At 43.4% G+C, this 17065-nt stretch overlaps 1 protein-coding gene across 3 annotated transcripts in view; it reads left to right on the top strand.

The window, feature by feature from the left end:
- The first annotated feature begins 3190 nt into the window (after nucleotides 1–3190).
- Nucleotides 3191–17065, top strand: part of AHCYL1 (adenosylhomocysteinase like 1) — a 77687-nt gene continuing 63812 nt past the window's right edge. For 2 of the 3 annotated variants that reach the window (XM_077295221.1, XM_077295222.1), the window contains exon 1: nucleotides 3229–3457. In XM_077295221.1, coding sequence (XP_077151336.1) covers nucleotides 3368–3457 — 90 coding nt within the window. In that variant the 5' untranslated portion in view covers nucleotides 3229–3367. Of the gene's footprint in view, nucleotides 3458–17065 lie in introns of all 3 variants that reach the window. The other variant, XM_077295220.1, reaches the window with a different exon arrangement.

Here is a 17065-nt window from a genome sequence, read left to right as displayed (position 1 = left end):
ATATTTACAGCATAAACTGAAATTTGTTTCCACACTTAGCTTTTCTGTTAATCACTGAACTAATAGCTGTATAACCTTTATTTCTGATAAGTGCTTTACATCTGTGTGGCATGGAGTCAAGTAACATCTGATACCTGCGAACAGATATTCCAGCACAAGCTGACTGGACTACATTCCACAGTTATTTTGCATTCTTAAATTTTGTATCAAGCACAGCATTTTTTTTGTGGGACTCCATAAATTCTCAATCAGATTGAGGCCTGGGGATTGGGCTGACCACTTCATAGCATCCATTTGTTGGTCTGGAACCATGATCTTGCCTACTTCCTAATGTGTTGGGGGGTTGGTATCCTCCTCAAACACTCATTTCAAGGGCATTTCTTCTTCACCATAAGGCAACATGACCTCTTCCAGTATTTTGATATATTCTTCAGTGTGCCCTTGCTTGAATTCAGTGCTTATGGGTCATCTCAAAAACTGCGGCTTTTAGATCCAATAAGAACAATCTTGCTTTCGTCTGTCCATAGAATGTTGAGCCACTTCTCTTTAGGTCAGTCAATGTGTTCTTTGGCCAACTGTAACCTTTTCAACACGTATTTTGTTTTGCAATGGCACTTTACGAGGGATTCTAGCAAATAGTTTGCCTTCTGATGGTTGCAGGACTCACAAATACCTGAAGCTCTTCTTTGATCTCCCTGGAGCTGATCATTGGATGCTTCTTTGTTATTCTATGATCTATGCAGATGGTAGTATTTCTGTTCCTACTATGTGTTTCGTTTGCCATTTTAAAGCATTAGAAATCTTTTTAGCTGAGCAGCTAATTATTTTCAGCACTTCTTTAAGTTTCCCCTTCTGCAATCAATTTCTTGATGAAAGTTCTTTCTCCTTCTGTACAATGTATGGAACGCCCCATTTTACTTACTGAGCAACGGCTAAAACCAGCAAGCGCAACATTTGCTACCCTCCTTCTTTAAATAAGGGCCATAATTGACACCTGTTTCTTCACAGAATGAATGACCTCACTAATTGAACTCCGCACGGTTATTAATTAGAGCACCCCACTTTCATTAAATTAGTCAATTACACCCAATTAGCAGCGTGTATGTCATGACTATTGATTGACCATTAAAACAGCAAAAAAGGGCAGCTGTTTTAATTTTTTGCTGTTTTAATTCTTGTTTTTGGAGGATTCTTCTTGTGGCTTCACTATTAAGATTAGTGTTAGGACTTGCAAGTGTGAGGACCCTTGACGCGGGTTGCGAGCTTGCTTATTTTGGCCAAACTATCAACCAACACCTCAAATATTATGGACCCGCTGAAGCGTTGTTACGTTTCTTTGGACATTTCTAATATGTAAACATATTTTTTGCACTTCATTTTTCAGGGTGCAGCCAAGCCCCGCATTTTTGGCCTTGTAAACTAGGGTGTCCATTCCCATGGGATGCAATAAGATAGTGCTGGACCGCCCGCCTGATCCAATAGTATGGGGTCACTAATAGGCTGTAAGCCAGACACTGTGCATTACCTGTGTGTGACCAGCGCCCTATACAAGCTGCTTCTTGTAAATTAATACTAAGCCATCACCCCTCCATGAACTGGTAGGTTGTGAGTGGCTGGTTCATCAGTGTTTTGCACCTGTGTTGCCACTGTCTTTATTACATGGGTTTGTTGCATCCTGCACTAGTTCTGAGACCTGAGCAGGTAAATGCTGCTGCCCCTTTTTGTTGGTTTAATTCTTGAATATTTGGAGGATTTTCAGTCCTTCTTTTGTGGCTTTGGTATTAAGACAAGTCCAACAATATTGCTACATGGCTAGCGCATTCTCCATTACTGAGAAATCAATGTTTGAAATTGTATGCAAATAAGGCTAAATAACTATTTGTAGATCTGAAGCCTCTGTCACTCCAGCTCTATTCCTCACGCAGAGCCTCCTCCTGCTTGACTGACAGCATCTATACGGTGAAGAAATATCTAGAAAGCAGAGAAAAGCACAATTGGGCATTATCCGGTTATTCAAAGGAATAAAATAAAGGTTATGCTCACCTAATGTGGTTGTGTTCACACAAAGATATAAGGCATGAAATCCCAGCAGAAGCAGGTCCATGGGTCATAAGACCAGAGATTCTGCATAAGAGAGGTTGTTGTGGAGATACCATGCTGCTGTTTAGGTACAGTCATAAATCCAGCTACACATAAATAGGTTTGCGGTTTTTGTCCACACGTTTTGAAGAATATCCATTTCTTCCTCAGGACAAAAAAAAATGAACTATTTGTAGATCTGAAGCCTCTGTCACTCCAGCTCTACCCACCACCCAGTGCCTCCTCCTCCTGCTTGACTGACAGCAGCTATGCTGTGTGACTTCAATAAAAGGATCTGTCAGTCAAGCAGGAGGAGGCGGCGCTGGGTAGGGAATAGAGCTGGAGTGACAGAGCTCCAGATCTACCATAGCAATTCAGCCTCATTTGTATATCAATTTAAACACTGAGTTCTCAGTAATGGAGAAACGCACTGTCCTCCTGTGATCACTACATTCCACGTCTGGGTACAGCACTGACGCGCCAAGACTAGGGGTGAGCAACAAGCTCTGCAGGGCTGAGGGCCGGCCGTCATGCTTCATCTCATAGGTTGTAAGCAGGGCCCGCATTCCTCCTGTATCTGTTCTGTATGTGATTATTGCTATGCTGTAATGTCTTTTATTGTCTGTACAAGTCCCCTCTAAAATGTACAGCGCTGCGGACTATGTTGGCGCTATAGAAATAAAAGGAGAGACGCTGGGGCGGCTAGGACGGTCGCAGGGCTCTGCTCTGATGACCATGGACTACTGATGGGGAAGCATGAATAGGGTCCAGTTTTTGTCAACTCTAGTGAACCCCTCTGCTGTCACCAGGATTCCCAGTAGTACCCTGCAGCGATCGCCTGGCTGGGGCACAGCGATTAATGGAGGTTCAGATAAGCATTAAGTGTGCAAACCTTATTGGCATATTTTACACAATTGTGAGCTGTCAGTAAAGATAATCATGGAGTTGGTGCAATGCCCCTGTAAGACAGAGCATCTGCTATCTCACATGTCGGTAACGGATGCGCACTTCTGATATACGCAGGTTCCAGGGCCACAGGGCGCCGCAATGCATGAGTTCCGGGAAATGACAGCAGCCCACAGCGATCAGCTGCGTCTCTCCAGCGCCCTCTGGCGCTCACTGCCACCAGCGCGTTGCCCACAGCACACAGCAGCCCCGCTTGCCAGGCTCTGACGCGATGAGGTAATACGCAGCCGTGACGTCCGGTCTTCCCGGTGCTGCTGTCACAGATTCCGGTAGTAAGCACCGTCATCTACTGTACTAGTAAGGACACGTGCCCTTCAGCGAGATGTCGACCCCAGACGCGCTTGCACCTGACGAAGCAGAGGCGTCCAACAGATTCTCCTTCATGGCTGCGGTCAGCAAGACCCCAAAGAAGGTAATGACGTCACTTGGCCATTTGCCACACCCCCTGCAGCAGATGGGCGGGTGCGTCTTACTCACCTGTCCCCCGGGTGTCAGGGGTCGTTTTTTCCGTTCCCGTCCCCGTGTTGTGACGGCTGATAATCTCTAGGATGAGCTGGAGATGTGTTCTGTACAGTGCAAGCCCCGGTGTGTGGCATCACAGCACAGAAGTGATGGGGCAGCCACTGAGCTCCCTCTGCATGGTAATGAGAGTGTTAATGACAGGAATGAGGCCTAACCCCTGTCATAGCACTGGTGTATGGCAGCAGGCCTGCTGCTAGGTTATGGGTCGCTATAGCAACGCATATAGGGACCAGTCAGATACACACCTGCAGATTGGAGATTAGTGGGTTGTGTGGCCAGTGTGCCCGGTATGGCAAATACAGTATGTCCGCCCATGTGCTACATACCCCAGCAGTGTATCACCCCATGTATTACATACCCCAGTACTGTATCCACCCATGTGTTACATACCCAGTACTGTATCCACCCATGTATTACATACCCCAGTACTGTGTCCGCCCATGTATTACATACCCCAGTACTATATCCGCCCATGTATTACATACCCCAGTAGTATATCCGCCCATGTATTACATACCCCAGTACTGTATCCGCCCATGTATTACATACCCCAGTACTGTATCCGCCCATGTATTACATACCCCAGTAGTATATCCGCCCATGTATTACATACCCCAGTACTGTATCCGCCCATGTATTACATACCCCAGTACTGTATCCACCCATGTATTACATACCCCAGTAGTATATCCGCCCATGTATTACATACCCCAGTACTGTATCCGCCCATGTATTACATACCCCAGCAGTGTATCCGTCCATGTATTACATACCCCAGTAGTATATCCGCCCATGTATTACATACCCCAGTACTGTATCCACCCATGTATTACATACCCCAGTACTGTGTCCGCCCATGTATTACATACCCCAGTAGTATATCCGCCCATGTATTACATACCCCAGTACTGTATCCACCCATGTATTACATACCCAGTACTGTATCCACCCATGTATTACATACCCAGTACTGTATCCACCCATGTATTACATACCCAGTACTGTATCCACCCATGTATTTTATACCCCAGTACTGTATCCGCCTATGTATTATATACACCAGAAGTGTATCCGCCCATGTACTACATACCCCAGTACTGTATCCGCCTATGTATTACATACCCCAGTAGTATATCCGCCCATGTATTACATACCCCAGTACTGTGTCCACCCCTGTATTACATACCTCAGTACTGTGTCCACCCCTGTATTACATACCCCAGTACTGTGTCCGCCCATGTATTACATACCCCAGTACTGTGTCCACCCATGTATTATATACACCAGTACTGTATCCGCCTATGTATTACATACCCCAGTACTGTGTCCGCCAATTTATTATATAAGCTAATACTGTATCAGCCCATGTATTACATAGACCAGTAGTGTATCTGCCTATGTATTATATACACCCGGAGTGTATCCGCCCATGTATTATATACACCCGTAGTGTATCCATCCATGTATTATATACACCAGTACTGTATCTGCCCATGTATTGCATACACCAGTAATATATCGCCTATGTATTATATACACCAGTAGTGTATCCGTGCATGTATCACATACACCAGTAGTATATCCGCCTATGTATTATATACACCATTAGTATATCCGCCTATGTATTATATACACAAGTACTGTATCCGCCCATGTATTATATACACCATTAGTGTATCCGCCCGTGTATTATATACACTAGTAGGTTATCCGCTCATGTATTATATACACCAGTAGTGTGTCCGCCCATGTATTATATACACCAGTATTATATGCACCAGTACTGTATCCTCCCATGTATTATATGCACCAGTAGTTTATTCCCCCATGTATTATATGCACCAATAGTCTATCGTCCATGTATTATATACACCAGTAGAGAGGGCGGACATCTGGATGTTCAGGTCCGGCTGGTTTGGCCAAATAGTTACATAAAATTAGGGTTTGGGGACCAGAACAGTACCCGATCCAGGACCCATTCACTTGAATGGGGAGTGCCTGAATATGGTAAAATTACCGCCGGTCAGATAATCGCGGTTCCCACGCTGTCAAAAGGAGGTATAAAGTTTACCTTCGGTCACTGATGTCAGCTGATGGGGCTACTGCTCCCATCAGCCGACGCCTGCTGTCGTTAATAACAACGAGAGCAGGTGGCAGTTGATGGGAGTATTATCAGCCCGCGCTGTAAATAAATAATTTAAAAAAAACGGTGTGGGGTCCCCCACATTTTTGACAACCAGCCTTGCTAAAAGCAGACGGCTGGGCGCTGGTATTCTCAGGCTGGTAAAGGGCCATGGATGTTGCTCCTCAGCCTAAAAATGGAAGCCCGCAGCTGCCCAGAAAAGGACAAGTGGCAAGTGGGGTTCATATTTGTGGGGTTGATGTCACCTTTGTATTGTCAGGTGACATCAAGCCCACAGGATAGTAATGGAGAGGCGTCTATAAGACATCTATCCATTACTAATCCTATAGTTATATTGTAAATATAGACTCAGCCATGCTGTATATACCTGGGTGTTTAGTCAGTCACCTGGAATAGCACAGGGAAAAGCCCGCGTGGGGCAGCACTGGACTAGTCTAGTCTATCTCTGTAGTCTCTCACCGGCTCTTCACTAAATTTATTTCTCTTCAAACGTTGTAGTGTTTCATAGAAAAAAATACCAGGCTGCAATCATTGAGTCAGGTTCTGATTTATGCTGCCTGAGGTTTACGCAGCATTAATCAAACAAGATCCCTTGACTATGACTATGCCATCACTTCCTAATGGGGCGGTGCCTGACTGACAGGTCAGGTTGCTTTGCAGCCACCAATAAGGTGGTTTTGGCCATTCTACGGTCCCATGTACAGGCTGCGGCCTGGGGCATTTGTTCTGTAGGGACACGGCACCATCACTTTATCAGATGGCAATAACCTTTGAAAGAAAACTAGGATGTAAGAACATACTAAAAAATAAAAAAACATTGGTAGTCGTCATAGAAAATTATACACTGACTTTTGTTTTCCTTTTTTGTCAAACTGCCCATCTTCCCCGGTATTTCTCCTGCCCTTAGTTTGGTAGAGCTGCAGGGGTCCAGATGTATAACTTTCTGTATTCCAGATATAACAAGGGTGTACTAAACCTGTGCATTAAAGGGGTGGTCCGAAGGCCAAAGTAATTTCTATTCTAAATTCTTATTTATTTAATGCCATAATCTCAGCTATTTTTCTAATATATCCTTCTCCCGGGCTCCCTGTCCATCCAATCAGTCTAGAACCCATTGCTGTGATTGCTCTCACAAGGTAGCATGATGGTGGCAATATCTCTGGTGTTAGGGCCCTGATGGCCATTATTGCTTTTCGAATGAAAATGTCTTTGCCTTGGGACCACCCCTTTAAGGCCAGCATACTTGTGCATTCAGTATGTGTGACAGATGTGATTTTACCATTGATCAGTGGGAGGAGATGTCATTACTGCTCTGTGCACAATGGGGAAAGTCTATGACATGAGTCTGCCTACATTACCCACAAGGGATTAATCTGTAAAATCCTAGACCAGTGGGTACATAATGTGCAGCTGCAGTGGAGGAAAGGTTGTGCTCCGACCATTAAAAAAACAAATCGAAACCTCAGTGCTGCAGACAAGAGCTGCCAGAAGAGGAAGGTCACAGAGGACAATAAGCCATTTTAATTAAGCCTCTGTGTATAAATGGTGACAGCGCATTCCAGCGTCCCCCCCAGAGCCCGCTAATGCTGTCCTGCGCGCTGTGATGACACGGAAACACCACTTGTAACAGAGTTCAATGAGATTTAAAGGGGTGGTAATCCTTTATGTAACAGATTTGTATAATCTAGTGCTTCCTGGATCTAGTACATAACGTTTATAATATTCCATGTAAGCCCCATTCATGTGTCTACCTAAGATGGGATACTTACCTTATGATTAATATTTGTTGTGAAATTGGATTCTGGGCTCCCCCGGTGGCCACTTGTGGAATTGTACTTGTGTGCATCATCCCCTCTGTTTACCTGCTCCTATCAGGATGTGGGAGTCGCTATATAACCTTGCTCCTCTGTCAGTTTCATGCCGGTCAACAATGTAATCAGAAGCCTTCTGTGCATGTTCCTGCTACTAGACAACTCCTAGCTAAGTTGGACTTTTGTCCTTGTGTGTTTTTGCATTTTGTTCCTGTTCACAGCTGCTGTTTCGTTACTGTGTCTGGAAAGCTCTTGTGAGCGGAAATTGCCACTCTGGTGTTATGAGTTAATGCTAGAGTCTTAAAGTAATTTCTGGATGGTGTTTTGATAGGGTTTTCTGCTGACCATGAAAGTGCCCTTTCTGTCTTCATGCTATCTAGTAAGCGGACCTCGATTTTGCTAAACCTATTTTCATACTACGTTTGTCATTTCATCTAAAATCACCGCCAATATATGTGGGGGCCTCTGTCTGCCTTTTGGGAAAATTTCTCTAGAGGTGAGCCAGGACTGTCTTTTCCTCTGCTAGGATTAGGTAGTTCTCCGGCTGGCGCTGGGCATCTAGGGATAAAAAACGTAGGCATGCTACCCGGCCACTTCTAGTTGTGCGGCAGGTTTAGTTCATGGTCAGTATAGTTTCCATCTTCCAAGAGCTAGTTCTCATATATGCTGGGCTATGTTCTCTCGCCATTGAGAATCATGACAGTTTGACCGGCCCAAAAAAGGGTTAAATTACTGGCTGAGAAAGGAGAGAAAAAAGAAGTCTGCTACAATTTTTTTTTTTTTTTCCTCTAGTTCTGAGTGTGCTCTTAATTGAATCACTTGCTAGTCTGCCTATACTGCAGTCTTCCTCTCTTTCTCTCCTTCTAATCCTTGAATGGCTCTGTGTTCACCTGTTTCAAATGGATCTTCAGAGTGTAGCTACAGGTCTGAATAATCTCGCCACAAAGGTACAAAATTTGCAAGATTTTGTTGTTCATGCACCGATGTCTGAGCCTAGAATTCCTTTGCCTGAATTCTTCTCGGGGAATAGATCTCACTTTCAAAATTTTAAAAATAATTGCAAATTGTTTTTGTCCCTGAAGTCTCGCTCTGCCGGAGACCCTGCACAGCAGGTCAGGATTGTAATTTCCTTGCTCCGGGGCGACCCTCAGGACTGGGCTTTTGCATTGGCACCAGGGAATCCTGCGTTGCTCAATGTGGATGCGTTTTTTCTGGCCTTGGGGTTGCTTTATGAGGAACCTCATTTAGAGCTTCAGGCGGAAAAGGCCTTGATGTCCTTGTCTCAGGGGCAAGATGAAGCTGAAATATACTGCCAAAAATTCCGCAAATGGTCTGTGCTTACTCAGTGGAATGAGTGCGCCCTGGCGGCGATTTTCAGAGAAGGTCTCTCTGATGCCATTAAGGATGTTATGGTGGGGTTCCCTGTGCCTGCGAGTCTGAATGAGTCCATGACGATGGCTATTCAGATCGATAGGCGTCTGCGGGAGCGCAAACCTGTGCACCATTTGGCGGTGTCTACTGAGAAAACGCCAGAAAATATGCAATGTGATAGAATTCTGTCCAGAAGCGAGCGGCAGAATTTTAGACGAAAAAATGGGTTGTGCTTCTATTGTGGTGATTCAACTCATGTTATATCAGCATGCTTTAAGCGTACTAAGAAGCCTGACAAGTCTGTTTCAATTAGCACTTTACAGTCTAAGTTTATTCTATCTGTGACCCTGATTTGTTCTTTGTCATCTATTACCGCGGACGCCTATGTCGACTCTGGCGCTGCTTTGAGTCTTATGGATTGGTCCTTTGCCAAACGCTGTGGGTATGATTTGGAGCCATTGGAGGCTCCGATACCTCTGAAAGGGATTGACTCCACCCCATTGGCTAGTAATAAACCACAATACTGGACACAAGTGACTATGCGTGTTAATCCGGATCACCAGGAGGTTATTCGCTTTCTGGTGCTGTATAATCTACATGATGTTTTGGTGCTGGGATTGCCATGGCTGCAATCTCATAACCCAGTCCTCGACTGGAGAGCTATGTCTGTGTTAAGCTGGGGATGTAAAGGAACTCATGGGGACGTACCTTTGGTTTCCATTTCATCATCTATTCCCTCTGAGATTCCTGAATTCTTGTCTGACTTTCGTGACGTTTTTGAAGAACCCAAGGTTGGTTCACTACCTCCGCACCGGGAGTGCGATTGTGCCATAGACTTGATCCCGGGTAGTAAATACCCTAAGGGTCGTTTATTTAATCTGTCTGTGCCTGAACACGCGGCTATGCGAGAATATATAAAGGAGTCCTTGGAAAAGGGACATATTCGTCCTTCGTCATCTCCCTTAGGAGCCGGTTTTTTCTTTGTGTCTAAGAAAGACGGCTCTTTGAGGCCGTGTATTGATTATCGACTTTTGAATAAAATCACGGTTAAATATCAATATCCGTTACCACTGCTTACTGATTTGTTTGCTCGTATAAAGGGGGCCAAGTGGTTCTCTAAGATTGATCTCCGTGGGGCGTATAATTTGGTGCGAATCAAGCAGGGGGATGAGTGGAAAACCGCATTTAATACGCCCGAGGGCCATTTTGAGTATTTGGTGATGCCTTTTGGTCTTTCAAATGCCCCTTCAGTCTTCCAGTCCTTTATGCATGACATTTTCCGCGATTATTTGGATAAATTTATGATTGTGTATCTGGATGATATTCTGATTTTTTCGGATGACTGGGACTCTCATGTCCAGCAGGTCAGGAGGGTTTTTCAGGTTTTGCGGTCTAATTCCTTGTGTGTGAAGGGTTCTAAGTGTGTTTTTGGGGTTCAAAAGATTTCCTTCTTGGGATACATTTTTTCCCCCTCTTCCATCGAGATGGATCCTGTCAAGGTTCAGGCTATTGGTGATTGGACGCAACCCTCTTCTCTTAAGAGTCTTCAGAAATTTTTGGGCTTTGCTAACTTTTATCGTCGATTTATTGCTGGTTTTTCTGATGTTGTAAAACCATTGACTGATTTGACCAAGAAGGGTGCTGATGTTGCTGATTGGTCCCCTGATGCTGTGGAGGCCTTTCGGGAGCTCAAGCGCCGCTTTTCTTCCGCCCCAGTGTTGCGTCAGCCTGATGTTGCTCTTCCTTTTCAGGTTGAGGTCGACGCTTCTGAAATCGGAGCTGGGGCGGTGTTGTCGCAGAGAAGTTCCGACTGCTCCGTGATGAGACCTTGTGCCTTTTTTTCCCGTAAATTTTCGCCCGCCGAGCGGAATTATGATATTGGGAATCGGGAGCTTTTGGCCATGAAGTGGGCTTTTGAGGAGTGGCGTCACTGGCTTGAGGGGGCCAGACATCAGGTGGTGGTATTGACTGACCACAAAAATTTAATTTACCTTGAGTCTGCCAGGCGCCTGAATCCTAGACAGGCGCGCTGGTCGTTGTTTTTCTCTCGGTTTAATTTTGTGGTGTCTTACCTACCGGGTTCTAAGAATGTTAAGGCGGATGCCCTTTCTAGGAGTTTTGAGCCTGACTCCCCTGGTAACTCTGAACCTACAGGTATCCTTAAAGATGGAGTGATATTGTCTGCCGTTTCTCCAGACATGCGGCGGGCCTTGCAGGAGTTTCAGGCGGATAGATCTGATCGTTGCCCACCTGGTAGACTGTTTGTTCCTGATGATTGGACCAGTAGAGTCATCTCTGAGGTTCATTCTTCTGCGTTGGCAGGTCATCCTGGAATCTTTGGTACCAGGGATTTGGTGGCAAGGTCCTTCTGGTGGCCTTCCCTGTCACGAGATGTGCGAGGCTTTGTGCAGTCTTGTGACGTTTGTGCTCGGGCCAAGCCTTGTTGTTCTCGGGCTAGTGGATTGTTGTTACCCTTGCCTATCCCGAAGAGGCCTTGGACGCACATCTCGATGGATTTTATTTCGGATCTGCCTGTTTCTCAGAAGATGTCTGTCATCTGGGTGGTGTGTGACCGTTTCTCTAAGATGGTCCATCTGGTTCCCTTGCCTAAGTTGCCTTCTTCTTCCGAGTTGGTTCCTCTGTTTTTTCAAAATGTTGTTCGTTTGCATGGTATTCCGGAGAATATCGTTTCTGACAGAGGGACCCAATTCGTGTCTAGATTTTGGCGGGCATTCTGTGCTAGGATGGGCATAGATTTGTCTTTTTCGTCTGCTTTCCATCCTCAGACTAATGGCCAGACCGAGCGGACTAATCAGACCTTGGAGACATATTTGAGGTGTTTTGTGTCTGCGGATCAGGATGATTGGGTTGCTTTTTTGCCTTTGGCGGAGTTCGCCCTCAATAATCGGGCCAGCTCTGCCACCTTGGTGTCCCCGTTTTTCTGTAATTCGGGGTTTCATCCTCGATTTTCCTCCGGTCAAGTGGAATCTTCGGATTGTCCTGGAGTGGATGCTGTGGTGGAGAGGTTGCATCAGATTTGGGGGCAGGTGGTGGACAATTTGAAGTTGTCCCAGGAGAAGACTCAGCTTTTTGCCAACCGCCGTCGTCGTGTTGGTCCTCGGCTTTTTGTTGGGGACTTGGTGTGGTTGTCTTCTCGTTTTGTCCCTATGAGGGTTTCTTCTCCTAAGTTTAAGCCTCGGTTCATCGGCCCGTACAAGATATTGGAGATTCTTAACCCTGTGTCCTTCCGTTTGGACCTCCCTGCATCCTTTTCGATTCATAATGTTTTTCATCGGTCATTGTTGCGCAGGTATGAGGTACCGGCTGTGCCTTCCGTTGAGCCTCCTGCTCCGGTGTTGGTTGAGGGTGAGTTGGAGTACGTTGTGGAAAAGATCTTAGACTCTCGTGTTTCCAGACGGAAACTCCAGTATCTGGTCAAATGGAAGGGATACGGTCAGGAGGATAATTCTTGGGTCACTGCCTCTGATGTTCATGCCTCCGATCTTGTCCGTGCCTTTCATAGGGCTCATCCTGATCGCCCTGGTGGTTCTGGTGAGGGTTCGGTGCCCCCTCCTTGAGGGGGGGGTACTGTTGTGAAATTGGATTCTGGGCTCCCCCGGTGGCCACTTGTGGAATTGTACTTGTGTGCATCATCCCCTCTGTTTACCTGCTCCTATCAGGATGTGGGAGTCGCTATATAACCTTGCTCCTCTGTCAGTTTCATGCCGGTCAACAATGTAATCAGAAGCCTTCTGTGCATGTTCCTGCTACTAGACAACTCCTAGCTAAGTTGGACTTTTGTCCTTGTGTGTTTTTGCATTTTGTTCCTGTTCACAGCTGCTGTTTCGTTACTGTGTCTGGAAAGCTCTTGTGAGCGGAAATTGCCACTCTGGTGTTATGAGTTAATGCTAGAGTCTTAAAGTAATTTCTGGATGGTGTTTTGATAGGGTTTTCTGCTGACCATGAAAGTGCCCTTTCTGTCTTCATGCTATCTAGTAAGCGGACCTCGATTTTGCTAAACCTATTTTCATACTACGTTTGTCATTTCATCTAAAATCACCGCCAATATATGTGGGGGCCTCTGTCTGCCTTTTGGGAAAATTTCTCTAGAGGTGAGCCAGGACTGTCTTTTCCTCTGCTAGGATTAGGTAGTTCTCCGGCTGGCGCTGGGCATCTAGGGATAAAAAACGTAGGCATGCTACCCGGCCACTTCTAGTTGTGCGGCAGGTTTAGTTCATGGTCAGTATAGTTTCCATCTTCCAAGAGCTAGTTCTCATATATGCTGGGCTATGTTCTCTCGCCATTGAGAATCATGACAAATATTGTTGTTAAAGGGAATCTGTCACCAGGTTGTTGCTATGTATTCTGCATGTGGAATGATCTAGGGTCTGAGACCCTGATTCCAGTGATGTATCACTTACTGGACTGCTTGGGGTAGTTTGGATAGAATCCCTGTGTAATCAAAATACTGAGCCCTGAATAAACCCACCCCCCCACCACTGATTGGCAGCTTTATGTGCACACTGTTCATAAGTAGAAGGCTGCCAATCAGAGGTGGGGGCAGGGTTATACACAAATTATACCCAAAATCAATGCCTATATCAAAAGCACTTCCACATTATACAATATCAAAATATAAAGAAGACGGAAGCTTGATGCCAATAAAAAAACAAAGTTTTATTAATACACATTAAAAACTAAACAAGTCCAATAGCAGTCAGTGGCAGTACATGAGACAGAATATACTGCCTGCAAAGGTAAAATATACCAAAAATACCTATAAACAATCAAATGATCCCAAAATTACTAAGGAAATAAACAAGTGCATATATAGCCCGCAACAATATATATATCAAAATGTACTTTCACTATATATATAAGTTACATCTAAAGAACAACATGTAGATTCTAAGCAAAAAATATAAATAAATATGAGTACATATAAACATATAATGAAAAAAAGCTTACACTAATAGTAGAAAAAACGCATTGATGGCCTCAGTTATAAACAATATGTGGCAAACTGCCTACAACATAATATGCACAGGCTATAATGGCCCCAATTTTGGCATATGAACCTACATATATAATGGCCAGAAAAAAGTGCATATAGCGCTAAAGTGCAAAGCATGAGAAACATAAATACTCAGTAGAAGATATACATAAGTATACGGACTATAAATAATGCATGTAAGCATATACTGAAAAGGAACTTACACCAATAGTAAATAAGCCGCATGAATGGCCTTAGTTGTAAGCAATGTGTGGCAATACGCATTTGCGTATGAGGGGGCAAAAGCCGCCCCCATGGCAGTCCCTCTCTGTTGTACATATATTGTTTCCTTAAACATGAAATAATTGTGTTCCAAAACAAATTTGAGTAATTCCAAAAGGAAATCAATTAGCTCTCTGTCCATATCCGTAGTCACTAAAAATGATTCAACTGCCATAATACCATGCTGATGCTGTATTGCAGTATACAAGGATTCGACGTCAAACGATACCAGCCACATGTCTTCTTCCATTGGTATACCTTCAATTTTATTAAGAACATCACCCGTATCCCTGATATAAGAGGGTAGGTTGTATACCAATGGTTTTAGGTAAAAATCTAAATATTTGCCAATTACCTCGCATAGGCTTCCGTTTCCTGAGACGATCGGGCGTCCAGGTGGTGCTGTCATACTTTTATGGATTTTCGGTGTAAAGTAAATACATGCCGTTTTCGGATATACCGGGATCAAATTGTTTCTAAGCTCACTAGTGATCACTCCTTCCTGGTATGCTTTCTCCAGAATATCATGCAATTCTCCCTGGAAGGTAAGAGTTGGGTTAAAAGTAAGTCTTCGATAGCAATTGCTGTCCCTCAGTTGCCTAAACGCCTCTTTTTCATACATTCTGATGGATTGAATGATGATGTTCCCCCCTTTGTCCGCTGGTTTTATTATTATATCCCTCATACTCTTTAGTTCTTTGAGGGCCTTTCTTTGATCCACAGACAAATTGTCTTTTATTATTTTACTAGGAATTTCTTCAAATTCTTTTGTGACTAATTTCACAAATAATTCTATATTAGGATATAAATTCAAAGGGGGGAATTTCTTTGGCTTAGGCGGTACAAACTTACCGATGTTAATTGTTTCATCCCGTTCTCCACTGAGTTCCTCTAATGTCGCAATAGTTTCTAATTCTTGTTCCGTCCATTCCATCCCTTCTTCAGATCTACCATGTAGTTTCTTTAAAACCAATTTTCTGGCAAATAGATTGAGGTCTTTTACCGCTGAGAAAGAGTCAAAGGAAGAGGTTGGTGAAAAGGTTAAGCCCAAGCTCAAGACTTCCAATTGTGGTTCTGTTAGTTGTTTCTCAGACAAATTGATTACCTGTAATCTTGATTTGCTCGGATTCTCAGCCCATTTATCTCGTCTCCTATAATTATCATTTCTTCTTTTATTAATATTCTTCCTCAAATTATAAATGTGGTTCGTTGATGTACTGTCATTTTCTCTTGATGACACAGATGAGACAGAAGATGCCCTGGATATACTATCATCTCTATTCGATCGATTACTCTGCCATCTATATACAGTCCCATTTTTGAAATCTTGCAGATCTCGCTGAAATTTTTTTGTTTTAATGTCTTTTACTTCTTTTTCCCAAGAAGGAAACTGGCTCTCAATATCCTTGTTTAATGCTTCCATCTCTAATAAAGTCAGATTATCAGTCAGTTTCTTGCGAGTATCATCTATATCCAAGTCCAGCTTATCCAGTCCTTTCTTATTATTACCAATCAATAATTCCATAAGGGATTTAGAACAAAGGTTGCACACCTCCTCCCATCTTGTTCTAAAATTGTCATCATCTATAGGGAAAGAGGGCATGATCCTCACCCTTAATCCCCTGGGTATCAAGCCCTTTGCCAGATATTTCTCTAGTGATGCTTTATTCCACCAGGTGCGTGTACGTTTTTTTAAAAGAGTTTTGATAGAATTTTTCAAGTCAACTTTCTGCCCACTTTCAGTAGAACTATTCTGCTCAGTATCACCACTGAAAACTGTGTCCATGCAAGAGAGCCAGGTCTGATCCCTGGCTTTAGTATCCATAATGGCTAAACTGTAAACAAAGTACAGCAATCAATATATACCCAAAATCAATGCCTATATCAAAAGCACTTCCACATTATACAATATCAAAATATAAAGAAGACGGAAGCTTGATGCCAATAAAAAAACAAAGTTTTATTAATACACATTAAAAACTAAACAAGTCCAATAGCAGTCAGTGGCAGTACATGAGACAGAATATACTGTCTGCAAAGGTAAAATATACCAAAAATACCTATAAACAATCAAATGATCCCAAAATTACTAAGGAAATAAACAAGTGCATATATAGCCCGCAACAATATATATATCAAAATGTACTTTCACTATATATATAAGTTACATCTAAAGAACAACATGTAGATTCTAAGCAAAAAATATAAATAAATATGAGTACATATAAACATATAATGAAAAAAAGCTTACACTAATAGTAGAAAAAACGCATTGATGGCCTCAGTTATAAACAATATGTGGCAAACTGCCTACAACATAATATGCACAGGCTATAATGGCCCCAATTGTGGCATATGAACCTACATATATAATGGCCAGAAAAAAGTGCATATAGCGCTAAAGTGCAAAGCATGAGAAACATAAATACTCAGTAGAAGATATACATAAGTATACGGACTATAAATAATGCATGTAAGCATATACTGAAAAGGAACTTACACCAATAGTAAATAAGCCGCATGAATGGCCTTAGTTGTAAGCAATGTGTGGCAAACTGCCTACAGCTTAATATGCACAAGCTATAATGGCCCTAATTATGGCATATAAGCCTACATATATAATGGCCAGAAAAAAGTGCATATAGCGCTAAAGTGCAAAGCATGAGAAACATGTAAATATTCAGCAGGAGATATAAATAAATATACGGGCTATAAATAATGCATATAAGCATATAAGGGAAAAGAGAACTTATACCAATGGCAAATAAGCCGCATAGATGGCCTCAGTTGTAAACAATGTGTGTCAAACTGCCTACAGCAAAATGTACACAGGCTACAATAGTCCTAACTGTGGCAAATGAGCCTACCTACATATTGGCCAGAGAAAGTGTATATAGC

The sequence above is a fragment of the Ranitomeya variabilis genome, chromosome 3 (genome assembly GCF_051348905.1).
Source record: "Ranitomeya variabilis isolate aRanVar5 chromosome 3, aRanVar5.hap1, whole genome shotgun sequence".
Taxonomy (NCBI): Eukaryota; Metazoa; Chordata; class Amphibia; order Anura; family Dendrobatidae; genus Ranitomeya; species Ranitomeya variabilis.
This window is presented reverse-complemented; position numbering and strand designations above follow the sequence as displayed.